This window comes from Alligator sinensis, unplaced genomic scaffold (assembly GCF_000455745.1).
Source record: "Alligator sinensis unplaced genomic scaffold, ASM45574v1 scaffold58_2, whole genome shotgun sequence".
Classification (NCBI taxonomy): Eukaryota; Metazoa; Chordata; order Crocodylia; family Alligatoridae; genus Alligator; species Alligator sinensis.
The window spans coordinates 43244-61408 of record NW_005842405.1 but is presented as its reverse complement, the minus strand read 5'-3'; the positions used below and the strand labels follow the sequence as shown (position 1 = coordinate 61408).

The 18165-nt window shown below is 44.3% G+C and overlaps 1 protein-coding gene across 13 annotated transcripts in view; it reads right to left on the bottom strand.

Annotated features, from left to right (window-relative positions):
• LIMCH1 (LIM and calponin homology domains 1) overlaps window positions 1-18165 on the bottom strand; it is a 104133-nt gene that overhangs the window by 84334 nt on the left and 1634 nt on the right. For 11 of the 13 annotated variants that reach the window (XR_003095564.1, XR_003095565.1, XM_025211415.1 and 8 more), the window contains exons 1-3: window positions 16207-16234; window positions 12400-12510; window positions 6593-6788 (exon numbers count right to left, since the gene is read on the bottom strand). Coding sequence is in view for 11 of the 13 variants with exons in the window: in XM_025211415.1 (XP_025067200.1) it covers window positions 6593-6788; window positions 12400-12408 (205 nt within the window). In the remaining 2 variants the exon portion in view is untranslated. Of the gene's footprint in view, window positions 1-6592; window positions 6789-12399; window positions 12511-16206; window positions 16238-18165 lie in introns of those variants that run through there. The other 2 variants (XM_025211420.1, XM_025211422.1) reach the window with 1 other exon arrangement.

The window sequence follows — 18165 nt, the reverse complement described above, 5'->3', positions numbered from 1 at the left end:
GGCCCCTGTGGCCCCTGAGCAGGCCACAGTCCAGCTGCCCTAGCTTGCCTGCACCCCGGCACTACTGCTTAGCATCAGTGTCACACAGTTGCCACGCTCATGCTGCTACATAAAGGTCAAGGCCTTGTGGGCACAGTGGGTTTCCATCACCAATCACAAACACTGGTTGGGAAGTGCCTGCAAGTACACGCCCTTTATGCAGCAACTGACGTATATCCTTGCATCCTAGGACCCAGGCCTCAGATGTGCTGTCTATAACAGCACAGGTGGCCTGCCCGAGCCCATGCCCCGACCTGGCACCCCCAGTGACACATTATCAGAGGAGGGCCCCTAACGCATCCTGCAGCCCATGCCATTGAGCTCCCTGGCTGGACCCTCCACCAGCATCTCAGGGAGCCTAAGTCAGTACCTGTCTCACCAGCTCTGCAGCCCCAGCCCCCACCACAAGATGCGGCCAGCCATGACAGCCAGTTGCTAGCAGAGCCAGCTCCTCCTCAGAGGGGAGGTGGGAGACAGGGGAGGAGGGGGCGGAGACCCTGGTCATCCAAGGACACTGCCCAGAACTGCACACCACCACTGACAGCCGTGATTCCAGAGCCACCAGCCACGCCAGCCCAGGCCACATGGTAAACCCACACTGGGGGGAAGGCCCTCCCTTCGCCTGGCCCCTGCTCCTGCTCGGCCCACCTGCACTCCCCTGGCCCCAGGTTCCCCCTCTCCCCCACCAGAATGCAGGGAGGTGGGAGACGGTGCAAAACTTCATTGAGCAGCCCATGCCCCTGCAGCTAGGTGGACACGGGCCTCTCGCACACAAAGGAATCTGTTAATACCAGCAGCAATGTCCTCCTCAGTTGCAGGGGGGTATGGACGTATAGTGCAGCCACGGGTAGCCCTGCAGGTGGTGGCGGAGGTTGCAGGGCAGCCCGAGCTTGCCCTCTGCACCATCATAGCACAGGGTCCAATCAATACCAGGTGTGTAGGTGCACCCAGGGCACCGTGGCCATTAGCAGCGCCAGCAGGGCATAGTGAGTCAGGTACTCCTCAGTCCGTGCAAACAACTCCTCATGCATTGCCTAGGCACGCACAGCAGGGCCATGCTCAGGGTGCAGCAGCAGTGCAGGGGAGAGGGGCTGGCCCTGGGGCACCTATCTGTAGAAGATCCCTGCTGGGATGGTGGGGGCATGAGCAGTTCCTCATCCCAGTCATCTGGGAGCCTCATGCTGCCAGAGCCCGGCTGTGGTAGGCTAGGCGGCAGAGCAGCAGAGCGGTTGCTCTGCAGGAGGAGAGGTTGGAACAGGGTCTGGAGCTGCAGTAGCAGGTGCTGTCAGGAGCCTGGCCTGTCCCACCCTGGGAAACATGGGGGAGGAAGCTGCCCACAGCCAGCACCCAGTGGCCCACCAACCCCAGGGAAGCAAGTGGGGATGGGAGGCTCAGTCAGTGGCCACTTAGGGCCCAGGCCTTCCAAGCTGACTTACCATGGTCCCGAGCCACCTGTGTATTCTCAGCCCCTGATCTGAGGCTGGGCAGCACAAGGTCCCTGATACAGAGCATCGTATCTCTGAAATGTTGCAAACTCTCACAAACAGCATCTGTCTCATGGTTCCACAGGGCCTGTAGCTGCGTGCAGGGGAAAGGCCACACTTGGCACCCAGGATGCGGTCTCAGGGTCACCACTGCCCACAAGCAGGGCCCTACGCCAGCTCCGCCAAAGGAGGACCCTGGACAGGACCCTCCTCCTGGACTGCCTGGTCACAGTGTCAGAGGACCGGCTGATGGATGCTTGGGCCTAGCGAGGGGATGACGTGGCCCACCAGAACAGGTGGCAAGTGGAGGACATGGCCTGCCAGGACAGGTGGTAGGCAGAGGACATCACCTGCAAAGAGGCACGGGACCAGCACAAAGAGGTATGCGACTGGGCGGATGGGAGTTCTGGGTGCAGCTCCTGGCTCTGGAGCACAAGCAGATGGAAGCACTATGGAAGTAGAATGCCATCTTGACCCAGGCAGTGTAGGCCATGGACAACAACCGCTGGGTGCTGGACATTATTCTAGACTTGGCAGTCACTTTGTGCCACCCACTGTCTAGCCCCCGACCCTAGCCCTGCCTGTCCCCTGGCAGCCACCTGCTGCCCAGCAGCAGGCCCCCCCACAGACCTGGGACAAGGTCCTTTGTCTTCTCTAGCAGCCAGGTCCAGACCCCATCCCGGGTCCAGCACCATCCAGCCCCAACTCTAGCCCCAACTCCACAGGGGTGCAGAGCCAGAGCTGCCTGCAACAGGGCCAGGACCACATGCCAGCCCTGTTGACCTTGGACACTGCCTGCTGGAGGGGAAGCCACCTGTGCCATGGGAGCATCAACCGCCATTGCCTTTGCATGCACTCGGCATGGCATGTGTACCCACAAGGGAGCAGCCAGAGGCTGGAGTGCTGGCCACCTGTCCCTGGGCTCTTCTCTGGGACAGCACACAAAGGACATTGTACATAGTTTTCATGGGGAAGAAGGCTTTTTATTGTTGGTGGATGGGTTGGGTGGTCGAGGGGGTTCTTTTTGTTAGGGAGGGAGAGGCGAGGGGGGCTCTGGTTAATGTTAGGGGGATAAAAACTTGCTCTTCTGAGACAAGTCTGTGGTGAGTTTGGTGCTGAGGGTGGGCAGCAGGGAACCTGTGGGTGGTGATCCAGGTGGGCTACAGTGGGGAGTGCTAGAGAAGGTGGTTGGCCAGTTCTTCCTGTACCCCGCTGGTGGGTGCATGGATCTCCTGGGGCCTTGGTGGGGGGAGGGGGTCACCGTGCTCCCACTGCCAGGGGGTTGCACCGTACTCCCACTGCCAGGCATCCTCCACCCACTGTGCCTCCTCTGCCCAGGCCTTGTGGAACAGTTCTTCCGGGGCCTCACAGACGTTATGCAGCATGTAGGCTGTGATGATGATCTGGGGAGGGTGTCTTCAGTGAACGCAAGGTAGGTAGGTGGTGACAGTGCACCAACATCTCTTGAGGCAGCTGAAGGCATGTTCTACCAGGGCACAGGTCCAGCCCAGGCACTGGGTGAAGTGGGCCTGGCAGGGGTCCAGGTGGCCAATGTAGGGCTGCAGGAGCCAGGGTAGGAATGAGTGCAAGGGTGTCCTCAACAAGTAAGGATGGAACCACCAGTGTCCAGCTGCAGGTATGGCACCCCCAGTGCAAAGTGGCTGCTCTGCACCAGGTCCAGCAGGCCAGACTTCTGGAAGACAGGCATTGTGGGTGCTGTCCACCCAGCCAGCACTCACATGCATCAAGGTGTCTCAGTGGTCCACAATGGCCTGGGGCACCACAAAGTGAAAGCACCTCCACCTGTAGTAGGGGTGGTCTCCATGGGGTGGGTAGGTGATGGGGGCATGTGTCCTGTCCAGGCCCCCGATGCCCTGGGGGAATCCCAGGACATAGAACCCCACCACCACTGCCACAGGATTGTGCACACAGAAGAGAGTGTCCTCCAGCATGTCCTAGTGGGCTCCACACACCTCTAGAATGGCCTTCCCGGAGGTGACCTTGCCCACACAAAACAGATGGCCAATGTACCGCAGGCTGGTGGGTGTGGCCAGCTTGAGCAGGGCTAGGGCCAGCTAGGTGTCCACAGGGAGGAGTGGCTGCATGCTGATGTCCTACCACTCCAGGTGGGGCTGGAGCTGCTCCAAGAGGTCTTGGAAGGTGGCCCAGATCATGTAGAAGGCCTCCAGGCACCAGACCACCAGCCTGGGCCCAGAGGTGGCAGAGCTGGAGGTCCAGGAGGTGAGAGCATCCCTGGTGGTGGCACCCTGGAGCTGTCATCAGCATTCCTGATGGAGTCCAGCCAGGCAGATAGAGTCAAAGTGGCAGGTGTGCGATGGTGATCCTGGGATGGCACGTGGCAGGCAGGTGGGCAGGCAGTCGCTGAGCGTGGGGGAGCCAGGAGAGGTGAGACAGCTGTGGGCCAGGCAGCACTTGGCATGGTGGGCCAGCACAATGGCCAGCAGTAGCACAGGGTAGCACAGGTGGTGAGGAGAGTGCTCCCGCATGCTGTCCCTGCACTGAGCATGCTGCTCCTGGCCAGGGAAGTGGCTGGTCAGAAAGCAGCGAGTGGGGCTGGATTTTGAAGAGGGCTGCCTGCAACTGCAGCCAGAGCCTAGAGTCCCCCCTGGTGGTGTCAGGGGCCCATTGCAGGGTCTTGAGAAGCAGGAGCAGATTGGCAGCAAATCTGCTCCCACTTCCTTGCATGTGTAGACGTGCTCGTCACCATTTACTTGCGAGTAAACTGATGCCGCATCAAATGCACATGTAGGCACACCTAGTGAGTATTAACACATATCAGCATGAAAGATAGAGACATGGCTACATAATCCTGGGAGGTTAAGTGGTGTGGAGCTTTCCAAACTGTTTAGAGAAGCAGGGCCATAACATAAAAACAAGCAGAAAGTCAAGGTGCTTTAGTACTTAGAACTCTTCTATACCGATCCTAATTTTACTTTAGCGAGCAGTTCTGATATATTCAAATATGTTCTGAAAGGACAGACACTAGCACACCAGAGGAGAGTGATGGTGGAAGGAATGCAAGTGTTTCCTCATCACCCTCTTCTTTGTTTTTAGGCCTGTGAGGCCAGGTCTACAAGTAGACACAGGTCTGGGTGGCAGCATTTCAGAAACAAGGGCTTGGTTAACTTCCACTGTTATTATTTCAGGGGGGGTTTTATGCAAGCCTGCAAGAAGCACTGAAGCTAAATGTCTGAGTGGGAGCTCAGCCTTAAACCCTATTTATATAATTAACTTAGTCACTTTTGCTCTTTTGCAGTTACTCCTAGAAATAATAGACAGCAGAGCCCATCAACCCAATCAGTTTCCTGCTCCTACAGACATGCAGATGTAATTTAAAGGGTCTTTGTGGATTGATGGAGGGAATCATGATTAAGTAGCATGTATTGTGCCACAGATGTCCAAGCAAGGAATTTACAGGTATTGGGATTTATAGGATATTGGGAAGCTTTAAAGTTAATGACTGCACTCATGGCAGGCTGTAATGTTATTGTAATTTAGTATTTTTACTGATGTACCTCTCTGTCTCTTCTTGAAGAGTTTCAGTACCTGGGTGGAGACATCAAAGCAGTTCTTGAAAGAGAAAGCAAACCATGAACTGCACTGGTGCAAATACAGTTGCTTACAGGTTCTGTATTACTCAATCAATCACTATCAACATATTCAATTACCTCTTTTTGCTCAGTTGTTTATTTTTACAGGTGCAGAGGAGCTATAGCGTCATTTTCGTGTCTCTTAATTGGTTTAATGAAGTTACTGTATGACTGAAGTAGAAGCTTTCATTCCCTTATACTGTGTTGTGTTCAAGCTTCTGATGCACAGTATTTCTAACAGACCTGAAACCACCTAAGTGAAACACTAGCCTGCCAGGATCTGAGGCAGAGCTGTGTAGGAATAGCTAAAGGAGAGACACCAGCCTAGCCAATTGCTCAAATTAATAGGAAATAAGCCCAGCATTTTAGGACTTATGTAAGCAGCTCACCATGAGCTCCAGCTAGCACCAATGACAGTTACTAACATCCTACTGGAAAAAACACTGGACCCTTTTTATTAGGTACCAACATTTCATGTATTTTGGTTTAACGCAATAGAATGAAGTCTTAACAGTTCTGGGGCAGGTTTTCTCCTGAGCATTGAGCTCTGCTTGGTAGGGGAGAGTAAGCACAGAAGCTGCAAGGAGCCAGTCATAGGTCCTGGATTCTAAGGGTCAGACTGTAACAATTCCAGTAGAAATTAAAGCATCCGAGGAACCAACAGTGTGGCAGAACCAAACTCTGTCCTACCTCACTCCCACCTCCACCCCCCGCAGTCCTGATCCCTGACACATCCCTTACACCATTGTTCCTGCCTCCAAAGTAACAGCTGCCTGCAAGCTTTACATCTGCAGAGTTCCCATCATCCCAAGAGAGCTCTCAGCTGGCTAGTTATGGTCAGATTGGTTTCCTTTATAACACCATTGTAAAGGTGTGCCAGATATTGTGGCTATATCTTTTGTTAAAAATTAAAAATTCTTCTATTAAATACTGAATGGAAGGAATTCATTTGCGGAATTGCCATAATTATATTCTCACAATATTGGATTTCACCTCTCTCTCAAGTATCAGCAACATCCAAGAGGTTTCCAATTAGTCTCTCCACTGGCAAGTTTTTATTTACATACCATTTAATTCATTTCAACTCCCTCCCTTGTATTCCTTAGTTCTTGCTTCATCCTAGTTTCTGAGCTAAAGCATGTCTGCACAACATCTTGTTACACCATAACCCTCAGATGCACCCTGTCATAAATTACGTTACTACGAGGTAATTCCATTTTCCCATTCTCCATTATAGTAGCGGAGACAGACTTCACATAAACTGGTGGCAAAATTATCTGAAGACTGCAAACAATGTAAACGAGCATTCACAGAAAGTTTCTTTACTAGTTCCCAAGATTAGTAGGCTACTCTACGATTAAAAGACCAAGTCTAGTTTTTGAATGGCAGCAGTTATGCCGAAAGTGCCATGTGTCACATTTAATCTTATGCATGTGCCTCTTTCTGACTGAGACTTACCATCACTGCTTCCTCTGAGTACTACATCTGGAGATGGTGTCTGCTGTGAGCGGGAGCCAAAAGAATCCAGACTGTCAAAAGAATCATCTCTTCCGTGGCGAGGCGGGGAGAGGGAATCACTGCGTTCGGAGTCCCAGCAGTCTATGTAACCGCTGTCACGAATGCTGCGTTTCGGGCTCTCGATATCCTCCGTTTCCTACACAGAAGCACAGAAGGCATCTCGTCAAAAAGCAGCCACTTACATACAAATGAGCTTCATTATGCATCTGATAAAGTGCCTTCCTAGTGCCCTAGAATCTCCTCCCTCAGAAAAAAGCTTTTCGCTTTCAAATCAAAGGCATAAGTAGAAACAAAACCTGATTTTGTGCCAATTAAGAAGAAAACCACACTTCTTAGATCAGTATAATTACTTGAAAGGAAGCTGTAAGGCAGGTTAATAAATTTAATCAAAACTGAAATAAACCTGAAGCTTGACTTGTCCTCCACAGTCCATAGTACACAGGCAAAATCATTAGAAGTTTAAATTCATGACCACACTGGGTATAAGAACACTTTTTTCCAAATGCAATCCCCCGATCTATCTACTGTATCTGGCTAGGACACCAGCCAACAGCATTTGTTGTTGTTGCTTCAGCTTAACAAAATAATGAAGCAGTGTGCCTCAGCCTCCCTCTACCTTGAAGAAAAATTCCTGTTATGAAAGAGGGATGTCTTTCTGAAGCAATCAGCAATGAAAAATATGCAAAATGCTTTTCCTGATGCCTCAGAAGAATTCAGTTGTGCTCTTTAGTCTTTGCCAGCTCCTGGCTCTGGGGGATATGAAAGCACTTGTAGCTGACCCACATGTTCAGAGCAGTGAGAACAATGGTGGTCTTTGACAGCCCTGTGATTATAAATTCTTTCCAGTGCAAGCAGCACATACTAAAACACTGAAACTCCAGCAGAGGAAAAGGTCAATGGAAGCCATCCTCACCCCAGCATTATAATAAATCCCTTGTTTCAACCAGTGTCTTACCACTAATTACAATAGCATAGACTGAGAAAAACAAAAATAACTACTCTTGCTCAAAGATAAACCTCTGCTTTTTTCCTCCCCCAGACTAATGCTGAAAAATCAGAGATGCGGGAGACAACATCAGACTGACATTTTGCAAATCTGAAGAGACTGGAATGCAAAACTTTTTCCTGAGCCATTTAAACATTAATTTTCAATTAAAAACACTTATATGCTAGAGTTAGTGCACAACAGCTGAGCTAAGGACAGTTCCTATCCCTTCCACAGCTCCTACTATCATTATTAGTTCTGCTAAGCAGATCAATCAACATCACAATATGATGCTGTAAATAACCTTCTCAATGCAGAATTTCTAGAGAAGCAGCTGCCAAGAAAGGGGGCAAAATACCACATGAAAGCTCCACATGCAAAAGGTTGGAGGCTCAGAAGAAAAAGTAAGATCCATAACTAATGTCCTGTAGACTTCTCAGGAAGAAAATTAATTAGTGCTACTGCACAGTTTGCTGCCAAATACAAGCATGTATGAGAGCAAAGGTTCCTTAAGGCCAAGCTAAGCCACCATAATGTCAATAAAATAGATACAGCATCAGAGTAACTCTTGGGTTAAATTGTTTTTAAAAAATTAAAGCCAAACTTTAACAAACAGCAATTTAAACCTATATTTTTTCTCTCTCACTCCTGCCTATTAACAACATATACAAAGAAAAATGCCACCAGGAACCATCATACAAATTTTAAGAAAAGTCTAGCTTTGCTGTATCAATTATACAAATGAAAGAACCGAACAACCCTATTCAAATCCTTTAGTCTGTTTTTTCCAAAATTACCCAAAATCTTTTCCTAAATCCAAACGCTCTACAGCTCCTCATCTCTACATACCAAGCAGCTACATTCAATCCTCCAGCACATTTCCATTTTAAAGTAACGTGGTTGAATGTCATGGAAACGCTAAAACAGCAGTGAGGATCGGAATCAGATGCACTGTTCTGGAGTACAAACTGAAAAAGCCATTCTTCATTCACAATGTTTTAAAGTTTGAAACAACTTTAAAACAACTGAAGTGTGAATTTTTGGAACCCTCCCCCCATTTTCATTAGTCTGTTAACATTAATTCAGTTTATTTTTTACCTGCAACTCACCAGGAATTAAGTGGGCAAAGGAATGAGCAAGACTGACGAGACAGACTCTTGTAACTCATATGTAAACATGTCCTGTTTAGCTTTCCCCTTGGCATCTCATTCACCCAATAGATTTGTCTGATAAATAGATATTTTTTCTAATTCTGAACATGTGTGTTATCTACCGGATTGCATCCACTCTAAGTTTATTATTTACATCTGTATTGCAATACTTTTTGAAGAGATAATCTTATAAACTACCATAATGCACTGGTCTAGCAGGCCCATCTGGTAAAAATCACTGCATAACCGTGTGGTAGGTAGTAAAAGTATATAACAATTACCATATTTTAAATACATTTGCAAGACATTCTACATATTTTTTCAACTGCTGAATATATTCAGCATATTATGAATTAATTATTTAGACTTTCCAGTTTAAAAGACTAGAAGAGTTTATAGTAACATGGGTAAAATATCGAAAATAACACCTGAATGTCTTAAAAATAAGACAGGGTAGTTTATTCAGTAAGGGACTGAGGACAACATATTTTTGATTATGCAGAAAAACTTACCACAACAGGGGTGTAATGGTGGTAATTACTCATCCTGAATCCTCACTTGTTGTCAATGCCATTAAAATTCAGTGGAAACAGGCTGGCAGAGAATGTGATCTACTGTTTAAGTTGTCATCTAAGCAACTAGCCATTGTCAAAGCACCAGAATGCTCCAAAGTATAATTAAAATGTTTTAACTTATAATAAATATATTTTAAAGCAACTCAAAGAAGAATGTATATGGATCAGAGGGGATTTGGGGATGGCCAGTGACTTTTACAATAGCACCTTCCATATGGTCAGCTATGAGGGGATACCTCATCTTGGCTGTAGTTTCTGCTTTTCCAGTGCATAACATTCAAGCTTGTTGCTTGTCTTCTACCTACAGAATTCTACCTCCCTCTTCTTCTGAGCTCGGCTAATGATACTAGCCACTCTACACTTTTATCTTTTCATTCCACAAATGTTTCTGGACTTTATTCCAAACTGCCTCCTTTACAAGAGAGGCATTTTTCCTTCAGTCAATCCATATGTTACCCTTCTCCTCTTCCAAATTTCCCTCAGTATCCCTTCTTCTGATCACAGAAAGCTCGGCAATTAGACACAGGTTACCAGAGGAGGAGCAAAACGTAGATTATACATGATAAATACAAGCATGAATATACTGTGTCATGAAACGCAAATGACATGTACCAAACCATACTTGTGTGTTAGCCTACTTCTTTTCCATTTGGGGGTTGGTTTGTTACTCCTGGGTCTTTCAGAGGGCAAATCCTTCAGATCAGGACTACATTTTCCCTCCTGTGTCTCTACACTACTGAATATATTTGCATCGCTACCACAAACATAAAAGTAAATAATAATGAGATTCAGTTTGTCACATGGTTCATGAGTGATTCATGCAGGACATTTCAAATGAAGGTTAATAAACCTTCACTGCTCACCCCATTGTCAGGTATGCAGCACAGAGAAAATATATCAGAGAAAAACAATTAGAGGATTTTTTCATAGAAAATATTTCAAAACTTCTTCAGGAGTACTTTTTGTAAAGCCAGATGCTTCGATTACCATGAGCCCTCCTACACAGGGTTTAGGGGAGGGAGAATGCCCTCTGGAGAGTGGACAAGAGATAGTGATTTATAAATGGTTTGAGATCTCATGTCCTTTCAGGGAAAGGATCAAGCGTTGGGTATGAATGACAGAGTGATGATGCTGGTTCTCTACCTTCCCCTGTCTCCAAACGTTATCTCCACAAGATAGTAAAATAATAATCTGAAGCCGTGGCATTTTTATGCACAGTAAAGGAGTATAGGACTTAACATACCTGGGGCTTATATCTGACACTTTTTTGTGGGTGAGGCAAGGTGGAGGGGAAGAGAAGGAAGGAAGAAAGCAACTCTTTGAAAGGCTGATGTAATAAAAACATTATTTTTAGAAAATGCTCAGGATTTTAGAACGATGGATAAGATTCAGGACAATGGATAAGCACTCTCAGTAAGGTAGCTGAAGACATCTTAAATTTAATCTATTCCATTTATGTAATTTACATGCACACAATGCAGCTATTGCTTTATCGCTGATTTCCTTTGGCTCATTCTACCCACTCTCCAGTGCATGCTTCCCATCCCCACTTTTTCTTTTATTTCTCCCCCAAAATAAATAGACAGTTTTTTTTCTCTTAACTTATTCTTCTGGCTAGGTGCACACAGCCAGTAGGCTCCCCTAAAGAAGATGGCTCAAAGAGGAAGAGAATCAGCTTATCCTAAAGCTTTGTCATCCCACTAGAAATTATAGGAAAGTAGGAACTACTGCATGTTGGCCAAATGCATTTCTACTCTTCAGGGGTATAATACAGGTTTCTGCCAGCAAGACAAACAACAACAGGGAACAATGAGTCAGTAGCAATGACTAACTGATCATGCTTACCAGCTGCCAACTAGAGTGAGATAGACTACCACATAAAGCTTGTAAGCCAGGTAGAACAAGAGTTGTCGTTTTTTTTTTTTTTTTTAGGTAATGGATTAAAAAAAAATGTTCTGTGCTGGAGAGGGCACAGTCCCCATTTGCGGTTAGTGAGTTAATTACTGTCAAGGTGACCCCAGCACAGCTTCAGGAAGATGTACCAATATCTGCTGCAGCTCGGGGTAAATGTCCTAAGCCTTGTTTCAGGGGATTGCTTTGTGCTAGCCACATGACACAGCATTTCCCCAACTGACCTGTAGGAAGAGTAATCATTATCTGCACTGGCCTCATGCTAGCAGCAAGACCTGGCTGGTCTGCAAACTAATCCCCAAATCCATTTTCAGCAAGTAATTAGAATTTGGCAAATGCAGACTATAAAGTTCTCTTGCCTGTGAAGCATATACTCATTCCCTCCACAAGCCTCTGTGGCTTTATCTGCCTACTGAAAAAGTATATACTTTGCTTTGAACGTTGTACTGAAGCTGAAAACAGGATAAGGAAAGAGCTATCCATAAAGCTTTATGTTCAGGCATCTTTTCTTTAGCTGATCTTCTTGGGCTAGGCGACTCTGTACTGCTAAACTTTAGTTACTACTTGCAATAAAATGGCACATTCTTTTAAAGTAAGTTGCATACAATTTCCCATCTTCTTCCATCCATCTTTCTCCATTCAACCAGTAATGGACAACTTAATTTCCCATGAATGGCAAATTCAGCTTGCTATACACAACAAATTCCTGATCAAGAACAAACTGCTCATCCACCTGACTCTTCCTGTTCCTATGACTAGTCACGTGTCTGCTCTATATATTAGGGCAATTCAGAGCACCACAAACTCTGAAATAGCTGAGGATGGCTGACATTTTAAAACTGAGACTTAAGAGTCTAAAAAAAATATATATATGAAAATTAAGGTATCATTTTCAAGTCCTTTGTTGGCAACTGCTGCAGCTTTAATCCTACCAGTAAAAATCACCTGCCAATATGTATTAACGTTTTAGTACTTCCAAAACCTTACTTAGGAACTCATTCAATAAATAGCCCACCATTCCTACTCTACTTTCACAATAACGGACACTGAACAGAACTTCTGTGACATATGAATCTTTAACCAATGAAAAGCTAATGTGCATTCCCCAAAATAAACAAAAATTACCTTTCTCATCTGTGCCAACAATCCTTCAAATTCCCTCAGGTTCAGTGTTGCTCCATTATACGAAGTGCAACTGTTTGCTGCTTTCCCCAGCCAATAAATGGTGACTAATACCTGCAGAAGTTAATAAGCATTAATTGAAGCCATGTACCCAATTACTTTCCTTAATTTACTTTTCCTAAGCATCTCTAATTAATTCCAAATTACACAGAATAACTGGCAGAATTGAGGATCTATTAGAGATCTGAATTCCAAGTTTTACATGAGGACAGATCTGTCAATGATTAAAAGTAAATATGAGGCATTTATCAAAGGTAAAATAACACTAGAGAATTTGGTGCGACACATTAGAGCTTAATGAAAAATATATAAAAATTGAATATCATGTAATGCCTGGCTGGAAAGCAAGCAGCAGACATAAATGTCACTGTTAAAAAACTGCAGCACTCTCAAATGTGCTGTCTAAGCAAAGAGAGCTCTAAAAGAACCACTTTCTAATAATGCAAGTTTCTATTACTTTGACATTTTTTTCATGGCATTTTCATCTGTTTAATTCCAACACACATGACACAATTTGATTCAGAAAAGATTAGTTTAGTAGAATCACAGAAAAGTGAGGCTGGAAGGGGCCTCAGGAGGTCACGTAGTCCAACCTTCTGGTTCCATCATCCTTAACTAAACCATCCCAGCATTTGCCTAGCCCAGTGAACCCTGGAACTGGGGAGTGCCTAGGCTGCTAAGATTGAAGCACAACATTAGTACTGTTAGGAGTGCAAACACCCATACATGTTTCATAAAATAAATGCAGAGATTTCAAATAGGATTCCATAGTTAAAGGTGCTCTCACCAGTTGTGGTCTTTCTGAGTTTCTTTCCAACAAAATAACTGCTTCATTCTTGTTCCACAGTTAAAAAGAAAGTGAAGCCTAAGGGGTGCCTTGACCTTAACAAGGGATGCTTTGAATCTAAAAAGGTTGACAATCACTAGTCTAACCTGCTCTTAAAAACTTCCAGTGCTGGGAATTCTACAACCTCTCGGGCAATCTGTTCTAACGCTTAATCACCTCACAATGATAGTTTTTCCCCAATATCCAACTTAAATTTTCTTTGCTCAGTTTAAGACCATTGTTCCTTGTCCAATTGCCTACAGCCCACAGAATTGTTTATCATGATTTTCTGCATAACCACCCATTAGGTATGCAAAGACTGTTATGAAATCCCTCCTTCATTTCACCACACTAAATAGCCCCAGTTTCCAGTCCAACCTTCTCTCATAAGTCATCTTGCCCAAAAGGTTTTTTGTTCTCCACTTGATTCTTTCCAATTTATCCACATCCTTCAAACAGTGATACTTAACCTTTTGGCCCCACAGGTCAGATAAGTGGCAAGGGGCCTGTCTCTGGGATGGATTGGGTGCTGGGGCTTCACGCTGCACCCTCCCTGCCCTGTGCTGATATTGGTTCCTGGGGGCACAGCACTACCATTCCCTCTTCCTATATACTGGGATTGGATCCCAGGGGCCTGGTGCCTAGTCCCCCTCTCCCCCCATGCTGGGATTGGGTTCCGTGGGTCCAGCACCACTCGTCTTCCAGCCCCCCACACTGGGATTGTGCCCTGGGGCCCTATACCATCCCCACTTGGCCTTGTGCACTAGGGTCAAGTACAGGACCTGGGGCTCCTTGTGGGTTTGGAAATTTAGCAGGAGAACATGTAGCCAAATTTCCAGGCCCATGGGGAGCCCCACAAGCTGGATGACATAGTGCTACAGGTCAGATCTGGCTCACAGCCTGGTGGTTGAGCACCCATGCTCCTAAAGAATGGTGCCCAAATCTGGATACAGTACTCCAGGTAAGGTTTCACTAGTGCTGAGAGTGAAAGAATGACTTCACTTGACTTTTAAGCAATACACGGGCTCATACCATTCAGCTTACTATTGACTTCTTTGTCAACAAGAACACACTATTTGCTTATATTAAGTTTATGGTCCACTCTCACCCCCAGGTCCTTTTCTGCAGTACTTCAACCTTGACAGCTGTTCCTCTGTCTGTAAATGCAATTGGTCTATCTTAAAGTCAAGGACTTTGCACTTGTCCTTGAATTTCATTTGATTACTTTCAGACCGTCTCTCCCATTGATCAAGGTCATTCCTAATCCTATCCTCCAAAATGTCTGCAACTCCACCCACCTTGATCCCACCTGCAAATTTGTTAAAGCGTATACTTAATCCTATCTTCTAGTCTGGATCATTAATGAGGACAAAATGCAGTAGCAGACCCAGGACAGACCCCTGGGATACTCAGTCATTGCCTCCTCCCCTTGTTTTAATCAGTACTAATGAATTTGAAACAGTAAGTCAAATAATATTAAGTAGTAGATTTCAAATGTATTGTCACAATACTATGTTAGTATAGCAGTACTGCATCACAAGCATGAAATAATGCATGTTATAAAATAATGCAAAATAAAAAAAAATTCAAAAGGGAATTTCCCCCTATTTTTTCCTTAACTTAGGGAAAAAAACGGTGGAAATGTCATGTAAATGGGTAAAATCATGTGAAAAGCTTTGGGTTTTTTTAAACCAGACTTTTTTCCTGACCAAAAAAAAAAAGTCCAGATAAAAGTTTTCCAGCCCAGCATTTCTCAGTACATAACCAAGTCATGGAAAAATCACTCTTGTTAACAAGTTAAATGAAAACACTTGCAGACAAAATGGTGTTAGCAGCCAGGAGGGCTGTCCAGTTTGTTTTCCTGCCCAATGTTGCAAGGAAGTTTATGCTATTTTTGTTTATATGCCAAGATTATCTCCTCCCCGCTTCTTCATCTGGGGATGAAAAATCTCTTTCCAGTGTCACATTAATAGGCAATTCTGACCTACAACATAGGAAGATGCATTGGAAATTTCTCCATTACAAAGAAAGATGCTTCCCAGAACAAAGGTGCCTTGCTTATAAAAACAACACATTTATAAAAAAAAACTTTTAGCTAATTTCCTCAGGACAGACACCCAAAATGTCACTGAACTGAGATATTGTATCTTAATATGCTTGAAGAGGAAGCTACTTCTCTGCTGATGACAGGAGAAACAATATAAAATAATTGTGCATATTTACCTGTAGCCATGATTACTGGCTTGAAAAATTATTAGAAGACAGTCTTGGCATTTCCTTACAGTCTCTAGGGAGGGATGTCAGCCAAAGACAAATTGAATTCACAGTAGTTAACAGCTGACAGAAGAGCCAGAACGTTTGTTTGGCTTTAGAAATAACTAACTCTAGGATTAACAAAGTTCACACATTTCTTCTTTATTCTGCAATTACAGAATTATTACCACTGCCACCAATTTAAATCAGCAAGAAATCAACATTAAACAGAACTGCCCACTCTGCCTTTGAAAGTACATGTTGCTTGGAAATACAATGAGAAAGCTAGCAAGTCTAATGGGAAATTAGTGCTCAGCAATTTATAACTACATACAAAGAACACAGTCTAGCTTATATTGGCTATATTCTTGAAATACTTTGTATCGCTTTACTTTTGTCCATTTTATGCTAAGGTCAAAACAATGTAGTTTTTGATGCATGTCAGCCAGAGTGGCTAGTTAAAACTGGACAGACAGAAGATTTATGTCCTTATTGTAATTAGAAACAAAACAGTTCTATTTGTTTTTGCAAAGATGTTGCATAGGTTTTGTAAATTAGTTAGTGTAGAACTTTACAAAAAATTGACTATTTTAACTTTTACAGTCTAAATTCTCATTTAGTCCAAACTCAGGTTTATCCAGAGAGGAAAGTAATGCAAATTATTTACTTACATTTTTCAGCTTCCTGCTATAGTCAATATTCCTGCATGCAAGAAAGAAAAAAAAAAAAGGGGGGGGGGGGGGAAAATCAGAAAGCAGACACTTTCCAAGAGCATATATGCAGCAGGTCACGTGTTTCCTCAGCATAGGCCTACAGGATGCTTCTGGTTGGAAACAGGAAAACTATGTGGTGCACTTATTTATTAGTTGATAATGCTGGATTATTTTGCCACCATGACCACAATCACTAAATTAGAATGCTTTCCCTGTAAAAGAAAAATAGGTTTGCAGCAGTCCCTCAGTAATGTAAGCCACTGCCAAGAGTGTTTCATTTATAGAGAGCTGCTGATTTAGGGAAAAGGAGGCCTAAGTCCTGAAATCTACTCTATAATAATTCAAGGATTAATTTCTGCCCTGTAATATGAAATACATAGGAAGGAACTACATATACAAAGGTCAAGGAAGAATTCAGCCCCAGATTTAAATATAGCAAGTCTCAATAGAAAAGTGAACATGCAGAAAGAGAGAGATGGAATAGTAAGAAGACCCTGCAAAAACAGTCTTCTCTACTTCCCCTCTATTGTAAGATGTAAATTCCTAAAGCAGAAAATGTATTTAGAATGTGCAAAGAGGAGAACACTTTTCACACTAAGCCAATATTCTCCTGGGCCAGCATTTCCTCAACACGGCTGGAAGATTTAAGTTAGGAATTGTAAAGTACGAGGTTGGTTGTACAAACACAAACTACACCTCAGCTTTAATTTATGCTGGAGAAAAACTTTTTGTAGAATAGAACCTAGAGAAATGGATCTTGTTTGAGTGTTGTACAAACAAATAAAAGTAGCATGCATTAAGCAGAGACTGTCCCCAGGTTGGTAATAAACACTAACTCCATTAAATACTCTATTAAGTCAACTGAGTACATTTTCTCACCAGGAAAAAACAAATCAAAAAGGTCTCACATTTATGTGAGTATTGAAAGCCTAGAAAATGAAAAACATTCAAATAACTTGTCTTGATCCCAAAACTTGTGGCGCACACATGCTAAGAAAGCTAAATGGTGTTCATATTTTTTCATACTAAAATTGCACTGGAAAAGAAAGTATAAGTAATCAGCTCCGAAAATCTTTAAAGCATTAGATCATGTATTCTGTAGCTGGATAATCTAAAAATTGGACTAAATAGGGCATACTTCACTTAGAACACATAAGAAAGATACTTAAAAATTAAAAATACACTTTTATCTTGGTTATGTGTAGTGATGCCATAGGTTTATTTTTGTAACACTGAATTCACGCCATCGTTGCTATAATAAACAATCACCCAATCTCACAGCAGACAGAAGCATAGGATTCTGTTACTTGTTTTGACGTCTAGTTTACAGAAGACAGCTATGGACATTTTTCACTGAAAGAGTAATGAATTTGGCTTCCATATCTAGCTCAGTTGCCCACCATTAACTTGGAGAGTGCAGGGAAAGTATTTTGGGTGATTTCTACAGCTGCCTTGCTTCAAGGATTTCATGAGTGAGCCGTGCCAAATCAATCTACCATTGTTCTTAAGTGTGGGTTTTTCCTGGTCTCCACAGTTGCATCCTTTTGGTTCAAATCAGGCCTGTCTAACTTTGAAGCGGCTGGGGCCTGCATGTTGCACAGGCCATATCAGCAAGCGCCCCTGGGTCATACCTGCCCCACTACACTGTGCACATGGGCAGCCCTCTCTCCCAGCACTGCACACATAGGCAGTCCCCACCTCAGGTCCTTCACTGCCCTGTGCGGTGGGCTCCCACAGAGCCATGGCCTATGCCACTCCACCCTCTGGTTTTACTTTGAAAACTTGAATTTATGTGAATAGCACTTGGGTGCTCTCAAGCCTATCCAGCTTCTACTGTAAAAAGGAGGGAGAAATGGAGAACTCCTGAAATTTAGAAAACTATGGAAACTATTGTGCTAACATGGATACATCTGAATA